At 39.1% G+C, this 14,572-nt stretch overlaps 2 protein-coding genes across 14 annotated transcripts in view; one reads left to right on the plus strand and one right to left on the minus strand.

Annotated features, from left to right (window-relative positions):
* The first annotated feature begins 1,515 nt into the window (after window positions 1-1,515).
* Window positions 1,516-4,874, plus strand: LOC137139479 (urotensin-2-like). The gene is made up of 4 exons (XM_067526784.1): window positions 1,516-3,031; window positions 3,831-3,956; window positions 4,322-4,365; window positions 4,455-4,874. Exons 1-4 carry the CDS (start codon window positions 2,926-2,928, stop codon window positions 4,566-4,568), a joined length of 390 nt encoding a protein of 129 aa, XP_067382885.1. The 5' UTR covers window positions 1,516-2,925; the 3' UTR covers window positions 4,569-4,874.
* Window positions 4,875-8,996: 4,122 nt separating this feature from the next.
* Window positions 8,997-14,572, minus strand: part of camta1a (calmodulin binding transcription activator 1a) — a 269,527-nt gene continuing 263,951 nt past the window's right edge. For 7 of the 13 annotated variants that reach the window (XM_067526773.1, XM_067526766.1, XM_067526772.1 and 4 more), the window contains 7 exons: window positions 14,255-14,498; window positions 13,435-13,506; window positions 13,204-13,224; window positions 12,871-13,070; window positions 12,364-12,441; window positions 11,915-11,945; window positions 8,997-10,095 (listed from right to left, as the gene is read on the minus strand). In XM_067526773.1, the coding sequence (XP_067382874.1) occupies window positions 10,063-10,095; window positions 11,915-11,945; window positions 12,364-12,441; window positions 12,871-13,070; window positions 13,204-13,224; window positions 13,435-13,506; window positions 14,255-14,498 (679 nt within the window). In that variant the 3' untranslated portion in view covers window positions 8,997-10,062. The remainder of the gene's footprint in view (window positions 10,096-11,914; window positions 11,946-12,363; window positions 12,442-12,870; window positions 13,071-13,203; window positions 13,225-13,434; window positions 13,507-14,254; window positions 14,499-14,572) is intronic. The other 6 variants (XM_067526780.1, XM_067526770.1, XM_067526769.1 and 3 more) reach the window with 5 other exon arrangements.

Below are 14,572 nucleotides of genomic sequence, written 5' to 3' on the forward strand. Positions count from 1 at the left end.
AACAAATTACTAGCCCTTCATATTGTGCAGTCCTGTGCGTTCTCATCCTTGCCTGCTTCCTGAGTTGGTATATTTCCAGCAGTTGTCGAAGGCAGCACCAGCCACAATTTGCAGGCCCTCACAGGTACTGAAAGTACAATTTCCTATCTAACAGTGTCATACCCTGCATTCTATTAATCTAATTGAAATAACTGAACAAAGATTGGAAATAGTGAAACATTAAACGTGCCTGGTAGGAGAAAACACTTTAAAAGTCTCTCTGATCAGAATCCTACCACTTAATGGGATTTAAAAAAAAAAAAAGAAGCCATTAGCTGCTGTTCCAAATTACCTGATTTTGAAAAATAGCCATTATCAAGATCCCTGCAGCACGGAGCGGGGAATTATTGATTGATAAGCATGGACAGCAACTTCCCTGCGCATATGTCAAAATAGCAATAGGTCATCAAAAGTCTAATTTCTGGGCAGGATAATACGCTGTTTTTATAACGTGTTCAAGAAATGTCATTGAGAATTTATAGTCTGTCTTTTGGTTTTGAAGGATACAGATTTTGTGACAGATGTAATTTGTACTCTGTCACTCTGAGAGTCTTTGAATATGAGATGAGGGAGGAACAAAGAAGTCTGTGTCTGAGAATGTTTCCCCTTGGGCCACACTGCAGAATCCCAGGCCAATTTCCTAAAAATATGTTTAAAAAAATTTGAACCAACAACTGTTTACTGTTAAATGTTAACTGTGATTTACTAAATGTTATGTTGCCCTCTGCTGGTTGTACTTATGTCAAAATATGGTTAACAAATCACAAAAACCTGCCAGCTCACATAGCTGGAAATGATGAGTGAGTGAAACCTCAGTTACAATTGTTCAGTGTGATCTTTGAGATGCCCGAATGTCAGGAGGCTCAGACCATCTGTATGTCACCATAGCATTGTTACAGCAATGTACAAATTCTGTAATACTATCAGGATTTGACGAGTTGCAAAAGTGGTATCTTTTAGTACACATCAAAACAATATCTTCAAACCTGTGTGTCCACTGAAGTTCAGCTGAAGCTAATATGAGGGTTTAACAATTGTAGGAAGGCAAACCTGATGGAATCAAATAGTTCAGACTGCTAAAGTCTTGCAATAGTCTTTATGAGCATTGTTTTAGGACATACCTGACAAAATGTAAGCCTTTTTGAACCTTTTAGTACATCATATTTTTCATGTTTGATATTTACACATACAGACTTTTACGAGTAATTAAATAATTATTGTTACATTCGATATTTTTCTTTTTCCTTGAGTATATTTGTGCAGTTGTTCATGTAGAGATTTTCTTTTCACAAAAGAAATGACTTGATCACAGAAGACAATGTACTGTTGTGCTTTACACCACATGTCACCTTGGTTGTTTTAGTCAAAGCAAGCACCACCGTGGCCAGATACATACAACAATAAAATGCAGCAGTGCACGGTTCACTAAAACTGATCATTTGTTCATGCTGTTAATAACTGCTCACATTTAATAGACTTTATATGAAACTACTTAATTGTTTTTATCAGAAGAATTACTATAAATCAGTGTATTAATTTATTCATTAGTTTGGGAAAAGCTTTTTTAAACGAATTTTCAGAATTGTGTTAGTACATTTTGTCGTCTATGTGGAGAATCACTCAACTTCACACGTGTCACTTTAAGTTTTCTTCAATTGTTGCAGGTGTTCTCAAACGACACTTATGCATATTATGCTGTACGTGTCCGTGTTTGTTAGAAACACACACGCCTTGAAGAAATTCTGGTTTCCTCATGAATTGGAAAGAGGATCCTATAAATAGCAGCATAAACTTCAAGTACATGGAAGACAACTATTATTTTAGAGGCTAGAATAACCCGGGACTGGCAGTGCAGCTTTGCCTAATATAAATCTTAATAGCTTTTTGTGATAAACAGCAACACCTAATGGAGTGCTCTGCCTTCTGACCATGAAATTAAATGTCAGTGCCGCTTAGTCGACCCTTATCATCATACGAGAGAGTGAGCACCGACGTCACGCTTCTCATAAACATACAAATTAAATGCAGAGGTGTAAAATGTGACTTTGTCAATAGCTGTTTGCATCAGTCCTCTGGACTCACAGCCAATAGGAGCCCATTTCTTACTCTGTCTACTGATGCTGGTTGTACTCATAAAGTTGAGTTTATTGCATGACTAAGAAGAAGCGAAAGCACCAATATAACATCGTAACAGAACAAGGCCTCTAAATAATGTGCATGAATCAACCTGATTCAATGACCCATTGAAAATTCTCTGCTGCCTGTACTTAAAATGTCAGATAGCTTATAAAGCACAAGGCCTTGAACAGTTCAGCATTTCCACTGAACCTTTGTGCAAGTCATTACGCAGTTTCACCAGAAATTCTCACTCCTTTTATGCAACTCTAATTATAGAGTTTTTCTCTGGGGTCTGAGACAAGAGGATTCAAACCAGCTTAAGGGACTGGCAGCATAAAAACCCTAGTCATTTGGCTGCCCATTTTCTCCACCTGCTCCCTATAGGATGTTGTTCAGAGTGACATCTGAAACAGCTGCGTTGATCCCATTTAAAAAGTCAGTAAAAACAGTCAATCAAGCTGAAGAGCTGGTAAAACATGACCGTACTCCTGGGGCTCAAGCCGGAGCAATTGGCTTTTTATTGAGTCTATAATTCACCTGTGACTGCCTGTTGATTTATCACAGTTAGATGGGATGAAATTGTAGAAGTTGCTGATGGCTGTTGTGGCCAGGAAAAGTGAGTGTGTCTGGCGTGTGTCATGCGGGAGGGGGGGATAGTCTACAGCTGGAAGTATATAACCCACTTGGGACCAAAAGAACACGTAAGTCTTCTTTCCACTGGAGGACCTCGGTAAGAATCAGAAGCACGTCTATCAACAACATCCTGCAATGATGAAGTGTAATCATCTCCTGCCTTGGGCCTTACTCCTCATGGTCTCTGGCCCAGTGCTGGCCCACCCCATCACAGAATCTGAGATGCCCTATCCGGGACCCGGTAAGTGCAACCTAACATCTTCATTATAGCTGTTTTTCACACTAATTAGTACCTTGATTAGCATTTTTAGTAGTAAAACTTAATTTATGAAGATTAATGGCAGGAAAGTCATGTCCCGAGGCCTCAAAGTAATTACTTTACAGTCTCTCGTTCAATCAGCATTGAACATGCTGCCAAATTTCAGGCAGAATGTTGATTGTTCTGCCAAAGCTCAGACATTTAGACCATTAATAGATTTTTCTGTCATCAAATAACACAATTATTCACTGATCAAAAAATCCAAATACCACCAGAGGTGTCAGAAGTACACAAACTCAACAGTGAAGGAGAAATAGCACTTCAGTACATAATCGAAAGTTGAAAAACAAAATTACACGTTCTCTGGGAATCAGTCTGACAGAGTGAGTGATAAATACAAAGTATTTTAAACCCTATTGACTATGGTGGTTTTAATAACATTAATGTGCAAGTCCAAATATGTGTAACATGTACCTCATAAATAGGATTACTACAGAAATGTAAAAATGTGTGTCCAAATTCAAACAGACAACGACTTCTTCTGAGAATTTGAGAATTCTGCAGAGTAAAAACTGTCAAATAAATGTAGTGCAGTAGCATGATATTGATTTCTTAATTGTATTGGAGTTGAAGTGAAAGTAATAATAATTAAAAATACTGTGGCTCACAATAAGTGGCTCACAACTGTGCTGGAGTGAATATATTTGTTACTTTCTACTACTGAAAACAACACAAATGATTACTGATTACCAACTGTGTGTCGCTGTGTGGTTGTCCTCAGTGTCTGTGGAGGACGGAGGAGTTGGCTCCTTAGATGATTTGTTGCTCTCTGAGCAAACATTCCCTCCTCAGGATGGTGCTGGTCTTAGATATTCTACTCTGATATCTGGGGATATCAACAGAGATGGTAACACAGACACACACACACACACATACACAATTTCCCTCACAACACATTAGTACCATCACATACTGAAAGATTTATACATAGCCTTTTGTCCAGGAAAAATCATTTGCATTGACTTGCTCTTATGCAACAGCAGTGCACTATAGAGTTTAAGTGATACACACACTGTAAACGTACCGGTTTACCATTAAGCTCACAATTTTGAGACATAAATGTTCGTAGGTACAGATAAAGAGAAGGAAGTGTGCAGTTGCTGACATCTACAAACACCCCTTTATTCCCCTACTCTTTTACCTACTAGTATATTACACGACTGCCTGACATGTACACAAACATGGCTGAAAGTCTGATTTATTTTCTCAAAGGTGTCAGAACAACAGGCCTTCTCCCCAGGGGGATGAAAAGAGAGGTGGGTTTTCTACAATACCTAGACCACTATAGATAAGTTAACAACTTACTGTAAGTAAGTCATCACTGTTACTTTATGCTTTTTTTCAGGTCCTACTGGAAAAACAAAGTCTCCTAAATCCATTCAGCCGCATGCTTGGTATCCGGAAAGAGTTTAAGAAGAGAACAGGGAATACCGAGTGTTTTTGGAAATATTGTGTCTAAAACTGAACTACACACAGGAGCCAGGGCTTGCACTAAAAAACATGCACTCATTCATGCAGACAATATAAGAAACATGGACCATGCATATACTGTATGTGCACATATGCCTGCACTCACACATACAGTCACATACATACAGTTAGTGCTGTCAGTATTTGTTTAGAAAATGAACAATGCCACAGGTACGATTGAGACATGTTGCTTGAGGACTTGAAGATTATTTATTTTATGTTGTGTTAAATTATATTTATCGGTAAAAGTCCTTAATCGACTAATGCATCACCAAATGTCTACAGCACTGTATGTTAATAGAAATACATAGAAATAAAAATCTTATTGTAAATACTTGGCTATTTTTTTTTTCAAATGTATTCTTAAAAGTATGAGAGGAAACAATAAGACATTGAAAACCGGGTTCTCGAGTTTTCTTAATTTTTTCCTTTTTTTATTATTTTACAGCAGAAAGAATATAAAGCATTCAGAAAACATCTTCCATATTTTAAGGGCAATTCAAAACATTTTGCATGGCTTCAGCAGCTGAAATCTCTTTTTTTTTAAACATATCCATCGAGTCAGTGACGCTTGTACATGCACAATTACAAAAATAAAACTTACAAACAAGAGAAGGGAAGAAAAAGGAGGAAAGCAAAAACACATTAGGAGAACCAAGTGGAGATGAAACTTTTAAGGGCAGGGGTTGGGAGTGGAGAAAAATTGGGGCACATAACAGGGAAAGACAGAGAGAAAGACAGCTATAGAGGAGAGGAAAATAGATCTATCACTAGTTCACATGCAAAGTGTCGAGGACCCATGACTTTCTATCAAAGCAGGGCCTTTTTTTTTCTTCTTGGTTTGGAATCGATGAAAACGTGCAGTTCGGTAAAGGGTGCCATATAATTGCTGTCCATAAACTACTGAATGCTTGTCTTGCAATACTGGCATTTGCATAAGAGTAAGTCGACTACATGTGTCCAATCATTTTACACTTCACTAGGTCTATAGGTCTCCACAAAATAGTTCTTTATTGCTTTGTGTCCACGAGTGGAATATGTTGTAAAACTGCTTTTGTTCTGTTGTCCTGATGTGCCTACCTTTCTCTGGTTTGGGTGCATAGGGAAAAAGAAGAGGAGGAAAGGCAGATTCCCAGGTCACTTCACAGAATATCTTGAAAATGATAATACTCTGTAGCAAAGAAGAGAGCCTGTCAGCTAACCTGTCATCTCGTTCATAAATGGCAGTAAAAGAAGATTTGCAGGTGCACTTTTCATATAGTTATACACTTATCTTAAATACTCTCTACACTTTTTCTCTTTCATAAATTAAAGGCCTAAAGAACTGGCCAGAATTATACTAGGATCTGACAGGCTTCTATAAAAGAATGTCAAATCATTTATCTCAATGAGCTATATTTAACAGGATTTTATTCCAGGACTCCACTGATGTGTGTAACGTTTAATGTTACGGAGAGGAAAATTGATTATATTTCATATTCTATTATATTAAAGACTTCAGTATTGCAGTGGTGGACCTGCCTGTCCTGGATACTGCTGAAAGGTTTTTCTATTCGTTTTAATCTTCTTCTGCTGTGAAACTCCCGTCCTGCTCTGTTTCCTCCTCCCCATTTTGGCACCCTGAGTAAAATACAGAAGGGAGATGATCCAGTCCCTCGGCCTGGTGGAGAGCAATGCTGCCTTCACTGCTCAGTGTACAAGTGAAACTGACACCTTGACATGTCTGCATGTGTGCTGTGCGGTGTCTTGTGCGTGTGTTTGTGTGTACCATGTAATACTTGGTATATACAGTATACTGTCACTATGGTCACCAACCTTGTCCATTTGTCCTACTTGAATTTGGGAGCACACTGATTAAATTGAAATGAATAAAAGGAAAGAAAGAACGAAAGAAACTGTCTAAAAAGTTAGAGCTTGCCCTAAAACAATCCTGTCCTCATGCACTGCCATGAAAACATCAGTGTTGATCATCAGCTCAATTTGTAGGTCTGGGCTCAAGTCACACACCTACCATCTCTGAGTTCTGTGACACATCAAACCAATGTTCCTCATTTTACAGAACAGTATGTCTTTTAAAAAGTCTATCTGACTACCGATTCTAGGAAAATAAGCATGCTTTAGGTGCAGTTCTGTCACCCAGTTAACTATTTTACCCATGCAAGCATAATAAATCCGTCTCCCTATGGCCACAATGTTGCATTGGCTATGCATTCTAACCGCAGACTAGAGGATGAATGCAAGGCAACAAAATCCAGTAGTGGCATTTTAAATGTGATCCTAACACGCTGAAAAAGAAAAAAAACAAAAACAAAAAAAACACTTAGCATGTTTACAGACTGGAGTGCTGTGCTTATAGTGGTGTGAACAGAGACAATGGTGAGTGTAAGGTGATGGTGATGGTTCATGTAGTGGATACAGCACTGAATGTAGGTGATAATGTTCTTTTTTCTCAACCTCAGGTACACTGTAGGGATGCTGACACTGGATTGGTGTGACCAAGATATTAGTAGGCACTTTCTACATAAACACTCAGGAAGTAAAGTTTACATATCATGTGACTGAAAAAACAAAAGCGAAACAAAACTGTCAGTCAAAAACCAAACAAACAAACAAACAAAACAGAGAAATACTTATTTAGCTTAATAATTATTCAACGAACATGACAGTACTTGAATAACCATAACACAAGATTTTCAGTGGCACTTGGCTGTACAGTATATTAACGTCAAGTGTTTGGTTGGACAAAAAACATTATAAAAGTGGACAAAATACACTTCCTGGTAGTTGTGTTAGGAATATGTGTTAGGAAATACGCAGCAGCCGACAGGCACCTCTAAATCAGCAGCTCACGTGTGTTCTGCTCTCACAGTCCAATCAAAACTATTGTTTTATATTAATCATAAACATCATATGCCTCATAACTATAAATTGCATCGGTGCACTACAGTCAATTACGCCTACTGACCCTGCAGGTGAATGGCAACTTTTTACGAACCTTTGACTGAAGAGTCCAGTTCGGAAATGTGTCTTCAGCTGCCTGACAGAGATACCCAGTCACATGCAGGATGCTACACATTTGTTGCCTTGTTAGACATCTTTGTTCTTTTTGCATACAAGGTCTACATACTAAGACCCTGGCAGCCTCAATGGGGGAGTTTTTTTTATTATTAAAACAAACCAACAAAAACCAACTGGGACCAGTTTAGAATGGATGACGATTGCTGCAACATTTAAGAAGGTGAATTCAATCTTGTTTCAGTTACAGTAATAAAATGGATTGCTTTCTAGGGACACTGTGGGCAAGGCTGCCATTTACAATCTTTAAGATCACACAACATACCTCATTAACCACATGACATTCTGTTTGCAATGACAACAACAACAAAAACTCATACTTTGAGTAGTCAGTGATGTTCAAATGATCGAGTTATCTATGGGAATGTTGGAGTTATGACAGACTTAAATGCTTTCTGCTTCAAATATGACTCCCTTATGCAAACTGTGTGCCTTGTTGTTCTACTTATCCTTGGCCAGGTGTGATCTTGTGTCTTCAGTGCTAGTGTGTGTTTCACTGTATGATTATCTGTTCTGCAAAAAGTAAATTAATTCTCTTCTTAAGCTAAATAGCATTCACAAACCTTGGCACCATTGGCAAAAAATTCTAGGTAGCCTAAAACAAATCAAAGAACAAAAGTTATGTAAACAGAACTGTAGTTGTTTAAGATAATTTTGCAGACTTTTCCTAACTCTAAATACAGTATTTTTTTACTTTTTCATATTGCAATAATTTCATGCTTTAGCAAAATGTTCTTCTCAAGAACAATCAAAATAAAATAAAATACTCTTAATAGTGAAATAGTTTTCATTTTACAGAGCATAGCCACTACTGCTTTTGTTGTTTTTTTCCCTTTTGACTCTGTTCATACTTTTCATGCACATAACTCATTTTTATCCCAGGTATTTACACTATATACAAACAATACAACCGCACTTCTTAGGCATTCAAACAAAACTATACAAATATTCTGTTTTTGTCTCATACCTGTTTTTGACCCATTTTTAATGAATAAAATAATATATTTCTAAAATACAATCCCGTTTGGGTAAATGTTTTTTTTTTTCCCCCTACGTACTTTCAGCCTTCTTTATATACAGAAATCGCTCAATTGTCAAAAATATGGATTTGTCAAACCCCTATTTTGGGACAAGCTTAGGGACCCCTCAAAGAATCTCTAAGACGTCAAGGCAATGTATGTGATCTTCCCCTCAAAAGCCTTCACAGGCTCTGAAGTTTAAAAACAACAGTAACAACCTGCATGATAATCATTTCAACACAAAATGGGCAAGTTCTTCTCTCTTGGTGGGTTTCAGAGGAGCAACCAACTGAACGAGGCAAACACAATCAAAACAAAACGCAACAAAACAAGGACAGCTTCATTACTGAAAAGGTATAGTAAAACTTACAAGTTGGAATAGAAGATGGACTTGTGTTCCATTTCAGTGGAAAGAGAAAGAAAATCAGAGGATAGGCTGAAAGGCTTGACCAAAAGCACACAAGCAAAGACTTATCTTCCCAAGAAGTCATGCATGTTTTTCTTGGTAGGATTCAACAACATAGAGACTGAAGATACAGATCACCACATCAGACATGATGGAACAAATACATCGGACAGTATGAAACAAATTCAAGTAATAAAGTGACAATATACACAATAAAGCATAGGGGTTTTTTTAAGAAATGGCAAAATGGAAATATTTTATCCCACATCTGCATCTGAATGGTTGAACCCCCGACTACATTCATTTGTAGCTCCACCTGTGTGGACAGACTAGTGGGGTAGAGCAAAGTGGCACATGAGGACTCCTTGAGCTAAACTGAATATTATATCATCTAAAGCAGTGGATAGAAGTGGATGTGTGGGTTGCCAATATATTTGGTTAAAAAATTATTCTTCAAATGAATTGATTGGTCACTTAAAAAATTATGAAATGCAATAAGAGCCCAGAGTGTTTCTGCATGGTCTTCCTATCCTCTGAGATCTTCTGCAGCAGCCTTAACATATGTCTCTTCGGGTCCTTTAGTGTGAGAGACGTCCTCAAACATGTCCTGCGTTCGCTTCCTTCTCGGTCTAGAATCTCTTCATATCCAAAAACACAAAGAAATCCATGAAAAAGTGCAAAAAATGCCACGAAGCCAATGTTCTGCACCCCCACCCACCCTGACCCTTTTAGTTTATAATCCCATAAAAGTTGCCACTCTCTGAACAAAATCAAGTCAGTGGAAAGAATAGATATGTGAAAAAAATGCTGTTGTACATGTAATAGTAGTTGAACCAGTAACACTGCAGTACTAGTAATAATTGCAGTGCTTGCATTGATGTTTTGTTTCCCGGTTGTCTTGAAAAATGTTTGGTTACAAACAAAAAAGCAAAGAGGAGTCAGGAGAGTGACGTCACATAGCGAGTGGACTCTTCTTGGGGGTCTCATGTTCCCTGGCCCTTTTCAATTCTTTCACCCTGGAACACAGAGAGAGACAAGCATCCATAAGTGCAACATCCCTGACTCGAGAAACAACTTTTAAGATACACACACACTGTTCATCCAGGCAATATTAATCCAGATCATCAGGAACTACTGCGGGTCTGTGAAAGAAAATGTTGGTCAGGATGAAACTAAACTATTTCACACAAAATAAACCCATAAGATGCACTTTATTTATAAGTCTCAAAACAATGTGGTAATTTTATTATATTTTCAGGTATCATATAGTACTAATTTCAAAGTGAGACTGAAGCACCTTTTTGGCTTAAAATGCAGCATGTGACACTGGAGTGATTTAACTACATAATATCTACATTTTGAAAATCTATTTAGTGAGTAATGATATAAATCATTTGACTAGATACTCAGAGTACAGCTGATATCCTCGTATAAGAGACTAAAAGAACAACAAAGTCTTTCCAAACACTTGGGTCAAGATAGAAACTCACTTTGGAGTGTAAAAAAACTGACCTGGTATAGGTTAAGAGAAGTATCTGAGCAAAACACAGACAGTCAACAGCACACTTTACCAAGTAACAGATTTTAACAAACACTATGTAATGAATGTATTCCTGTTTATTCTTATTAGAAGTAAGTTAATACTGCAACACATGTGCACGGAAGAGAGGCACACTGAGTAGATGAATGGATAGATGAATCTAACCACATGTGAGTGCTGCATCCTCTCATTTGGAGCTGGTGAAGTCCCTGGAGATATGAATCCATTAAAGCTTTCAGTTGTATTCCCAATAAGTGAAGAAGCTATTGTTTGTTTATTTGATCCGTCCTCTATGCCACAGCTTCCTGACCTTTATCATGCAGTAGACAGGTTTGCTATAAGAGGGAGTTACACCAACAATCTCACCTCCACCAAAATCATATTTAGTAGAATCCACAACTGCTAGAGAATACAAACATTTAACATGAGGGTCAACAGCCAGATTTATAGAAGTACCCAAATGCTCTAACTTCTTGCTGAACCTTTTCTGACCTTGGCGTATCTTTTTGAGCCGACGTTAATGTTTTGGCTGATGAACCTATGGGCATATTAAACACAACAGCTTGACACAGTTTTAGTAAATGGAAGTTAAATGGTTTAAGTTCCCCTCTTAGTCTGTCGAGTGGCTAGAAACAGGAAACACAGCCAGTCAGACAGACAGACATCTAGTTGAGAAACAGCAGGCCCTTAGCATGCCTAAAGGTAGAAGAGCAAGGCCCATAATTGTCACCACTTGACATGCAGCAGAATAAAACACGACTGAGAAAAAGGTCTCCTGTTCTTGCAAATTGGCTAACCGCATAACCACACAAAAATGAAATAAACAAATTAAAGACTCATGAACGAAAAGTAATTTCCAAGAAGAGAAAGACAGAGATACAGAGAGAAGTGCCTGTTAAGTGTTGCAATATTTTCATTCATAAGCATTTTGTTAGTTTGAGATAGGGCTTTCTCTAAATCTGAGCTTCAGTCCACCTGTGGCTCCAGTTGGCAGCCTTCATGCAAGCAGGCATCAAGCAACAGTGATGGAGAAGGAGGCAGGGTGGGTGGAGGGGTGGGAGAAAGACAGCCAAAGAGAAAATGAGAGTGAAAGAAGGAGGGAGAGAATGCAAAGTCCGAGACTGCAGGAGAGATAATTGTATTATTTAAGAGTAAGAGACAGGGAGGGAGATAAGAGGGAGAGAGAGGGGTACAGAATAAAAAGGGAGGAAAAGAGAGAGGGGGAGAGAGGGAGAGAGAGAGAGGGAGGGAGAGAGAGAGAGATGCACGAACTGAGTTGCTGAGGCTGCACTCACCCGCTTGAACAGTCTATGGTCCATCAAGGGGCTTGGCATAAACAGCAAAACAATACCAGACAGCTATTAGCACAGAATAGGCACTGTGAAGGAGGGGGCGAGGACAAGTGGGTACCAAATACAGTGAGGGGGAGGGGGTTGGAGCTTAGGTGTTGGGGAACAATTCTAACCACCCATTCTAACAAAAGTATATCAAAAACATTACAAACTACTTCCTATTGTGTCTTTTTGATTAGTTCAGTGGAATGTTTGTCTTTTTGATCAGGAACAAACCCTTGCAGTAAATCTAAAAGTTTCATCTAGCATATATAAAGCTGTGTGTGTGTGTGTGTACGGTGTGTGTGTGTGTGTGTGTGAGCGTGTGTGTGTGTGTGAGTCAGTGAGAGAGAAAAAGTAAGGCAGTACTGTTTAGTATGTAAATATGTTAGTGAGTCAGTGTTTGGTTTTACCTGTGGCGGCAGCGACGTAGGAACCTCATGATCTTTCTGGCAGCCTGATCCTGCCTCTTTGTGAGCATAGAGCTACCTCTATAACACACCAGACAGAAACTAATGTCACACAGTCTGTAGAACGACACACTATGAGCACTGGCAAACATACAATCGGAAGAAATGTAACAGTTCTGGTGATGTGATCTGGTGGCTTGTACTACGGAGGTTGTAGTCTTGGTCAACCCACTTCCCTAGAAACCCTCCAGATTATGTTATTTGGAGGACTTTTCAGCTAGAAACAGAGGAATTTTTAAGATAGGGAAGGCAGAGGAAAGTTAAATAACATCTATGTTTGTAGTGCCCAAACTAAAGTCATAAGATGAAAAGCATGAAAATATATATGGAAAACCAGATATAATATAGTATTTCCAAACTTAAAAAAGACTTAATAGCAAGTAGTGTGAGGAAGCGGTGTCCTCATTAGCCTACTGTCTCTAGCAGGATGTACAGTATTAGAGTATGTACCTCAGTTTGTGCTGCACCAGGGCAGCAGCTGCCCCGTGGTGATGGGGCTTCAGCCTACCAAACTCCTTGTAGCTGCGGTAGTATTGCTGGATGAGCACAGCCGCCCTCCTGCTCTGCTGGAACTTCTTCTGTTCGTGGTAGCTGCGGAATTTACTCTGGATAAGGATGGCGGCCTGCGTCATCTTCTTATAAAGTGCATACTGTCAACAAGAACAACACAAAATGTCACGCTTCCAGCATGTGCATACTGCAACATAGCTCTGGGTTTATGTTGTAGTAGTCCAATCTGAAGTTTGGAAATAAATGTAGCTGCGGGTAGTGAAAAAGTTTTACCTTCAAGGCTATCCATGTTAGCTTGCAAACAGAAGAAGGGACAGACTGTAAACAATGCATTAACATGCTGAAATGTTAACCACAGCTCTGAAGGTTCATTGCTATATTTAAGCATATTGAGAAAGTACATTGTTGTCCTGTATAGTACTGTGCAGCTTGCTCTTTTAGGACCGTACAAGATGATGGCTAATTTAAACCTGGAAGAACACTTCAATGCTTCGTGGTGCCTACCTGTTTGTATTTCTTGTAACAACGTTGAATAACAGCAGCAGCTACTTCCTGTTGCTCTCGGAGCGGTCGTCCCTGTTGGAGAGAAGAGTGGGAGAGGTCAGAGGTCACAAAACAACCCCGCATCCTGCCACAAAGGAAATTAGATTCTCTGTCAACTTTTTCTGAAGTCTCTTGGTCCACGTTAGAATCAGCAGGCACAACAGACAACTGCAAACAACAGTGATGAGTTCATCATGTGGAGTGAATTGAGGTATGAATCGGGCAGAGGAAAAGGTCTGGTGTGCAGAGAGCTAATTGAAAACAGGCAGTAGCAGGCTCCATACACCTTATTGAAAGACTGATACTAAAACAGAGACGGAGACATAGCATAAGCTTAATTATACCAAATTGGAGCAAGTATATATATATAAGGGACAGTGCATCGTTCCTCTAAGCAAGGCCATGCTTTGCTCAAGCCACCTTCCCATGCTGAAACCACAGGGACATATTTGTACTTTTCATAGTTTATGATGTCATGTGTATACGAGCAGAGTAGAGAAATGAGACAAAGTTAGAGATAGAAAGATGTGAATCATATTAACTATCAATAAAAAACAGTATATTCTCAGACAAAAGATGCTAATATACCATATCACCACCATAAACATTAATGCAAAAATCCAAACTCCATTGCTTGAAGCCAAATAAAAGTGAACCAGTTCAACTTTTTCCCAAAGATCCCACCAAAACCATTGAATTATTCAATTTCTAACAGTACAGGCCTGTCACTGCAGGCTGCAGTACACACACAGCATATAGCACCTGAGAGCCGGGCCTGTACCTTGTACTTGCGGAAGGCAGTTTGGACTAGGCGGGCTGCCTCATACAGCTCTCTCTGCTCTGGATCTGACAGAGTCAGCTGGGCCAGATCTCGCTCCACCTTGCTGTTGGAGGCATTGATAAACTCACTCCAGTCCGCTGGGGATGGAAGTGTGGACCTCTCCAGGGGCCCCTCTCTCAGTGGAGACCCCCCAGGACTGAGGCTGGGGTTGGATGACGGGATCAGGGGCTCATTATAAAGAGATCTGACAAAAGAAAATGACTCTTATGTTACGTGTAGGAATATATGTGTTGTGTAGAAATAAGTAAGTCCTATTAC

This window comes from Channa argus, chromosome 13 (genome assembly GCF_033026475.1).
Source record: "Channa argus isolate prfri chromosome 13, Channa argus male v1.0, whole genome shotgun sequence".
In the NCBI taxonomy this organism is placed as follows: domain Eukaryota; kingdom Metazoa; phylum Chordata; class Actinopteri; order Anabantiformes; family Channidae; genus Channa; species Channa argus.

Bases quoted from the DNA above. Each gene is read 5' to 3' on its own strand.
- LOC137139479 (XM_067526784.1), top strand. From the start codon at position 2,926: ATGATGAAGTGTAATCATCTCCTGCCTTGGGCCTTACTCCTCATGGTC. The intron at 3,032-3,830 runs GTAAGTGCAACC...GGTTGTCCTCAG, and splicing joins GATGCCCTATCCGGGACCCG to TGTCTGTGGAGGACGGAGGA. The intron at 3,957-4,321 runs GTAACACAGACA...ATTTTCTCAAAG, and splicing joins TGGGGATATCAACAGAGATG to GTGTCAGAACAACAGGCCTT.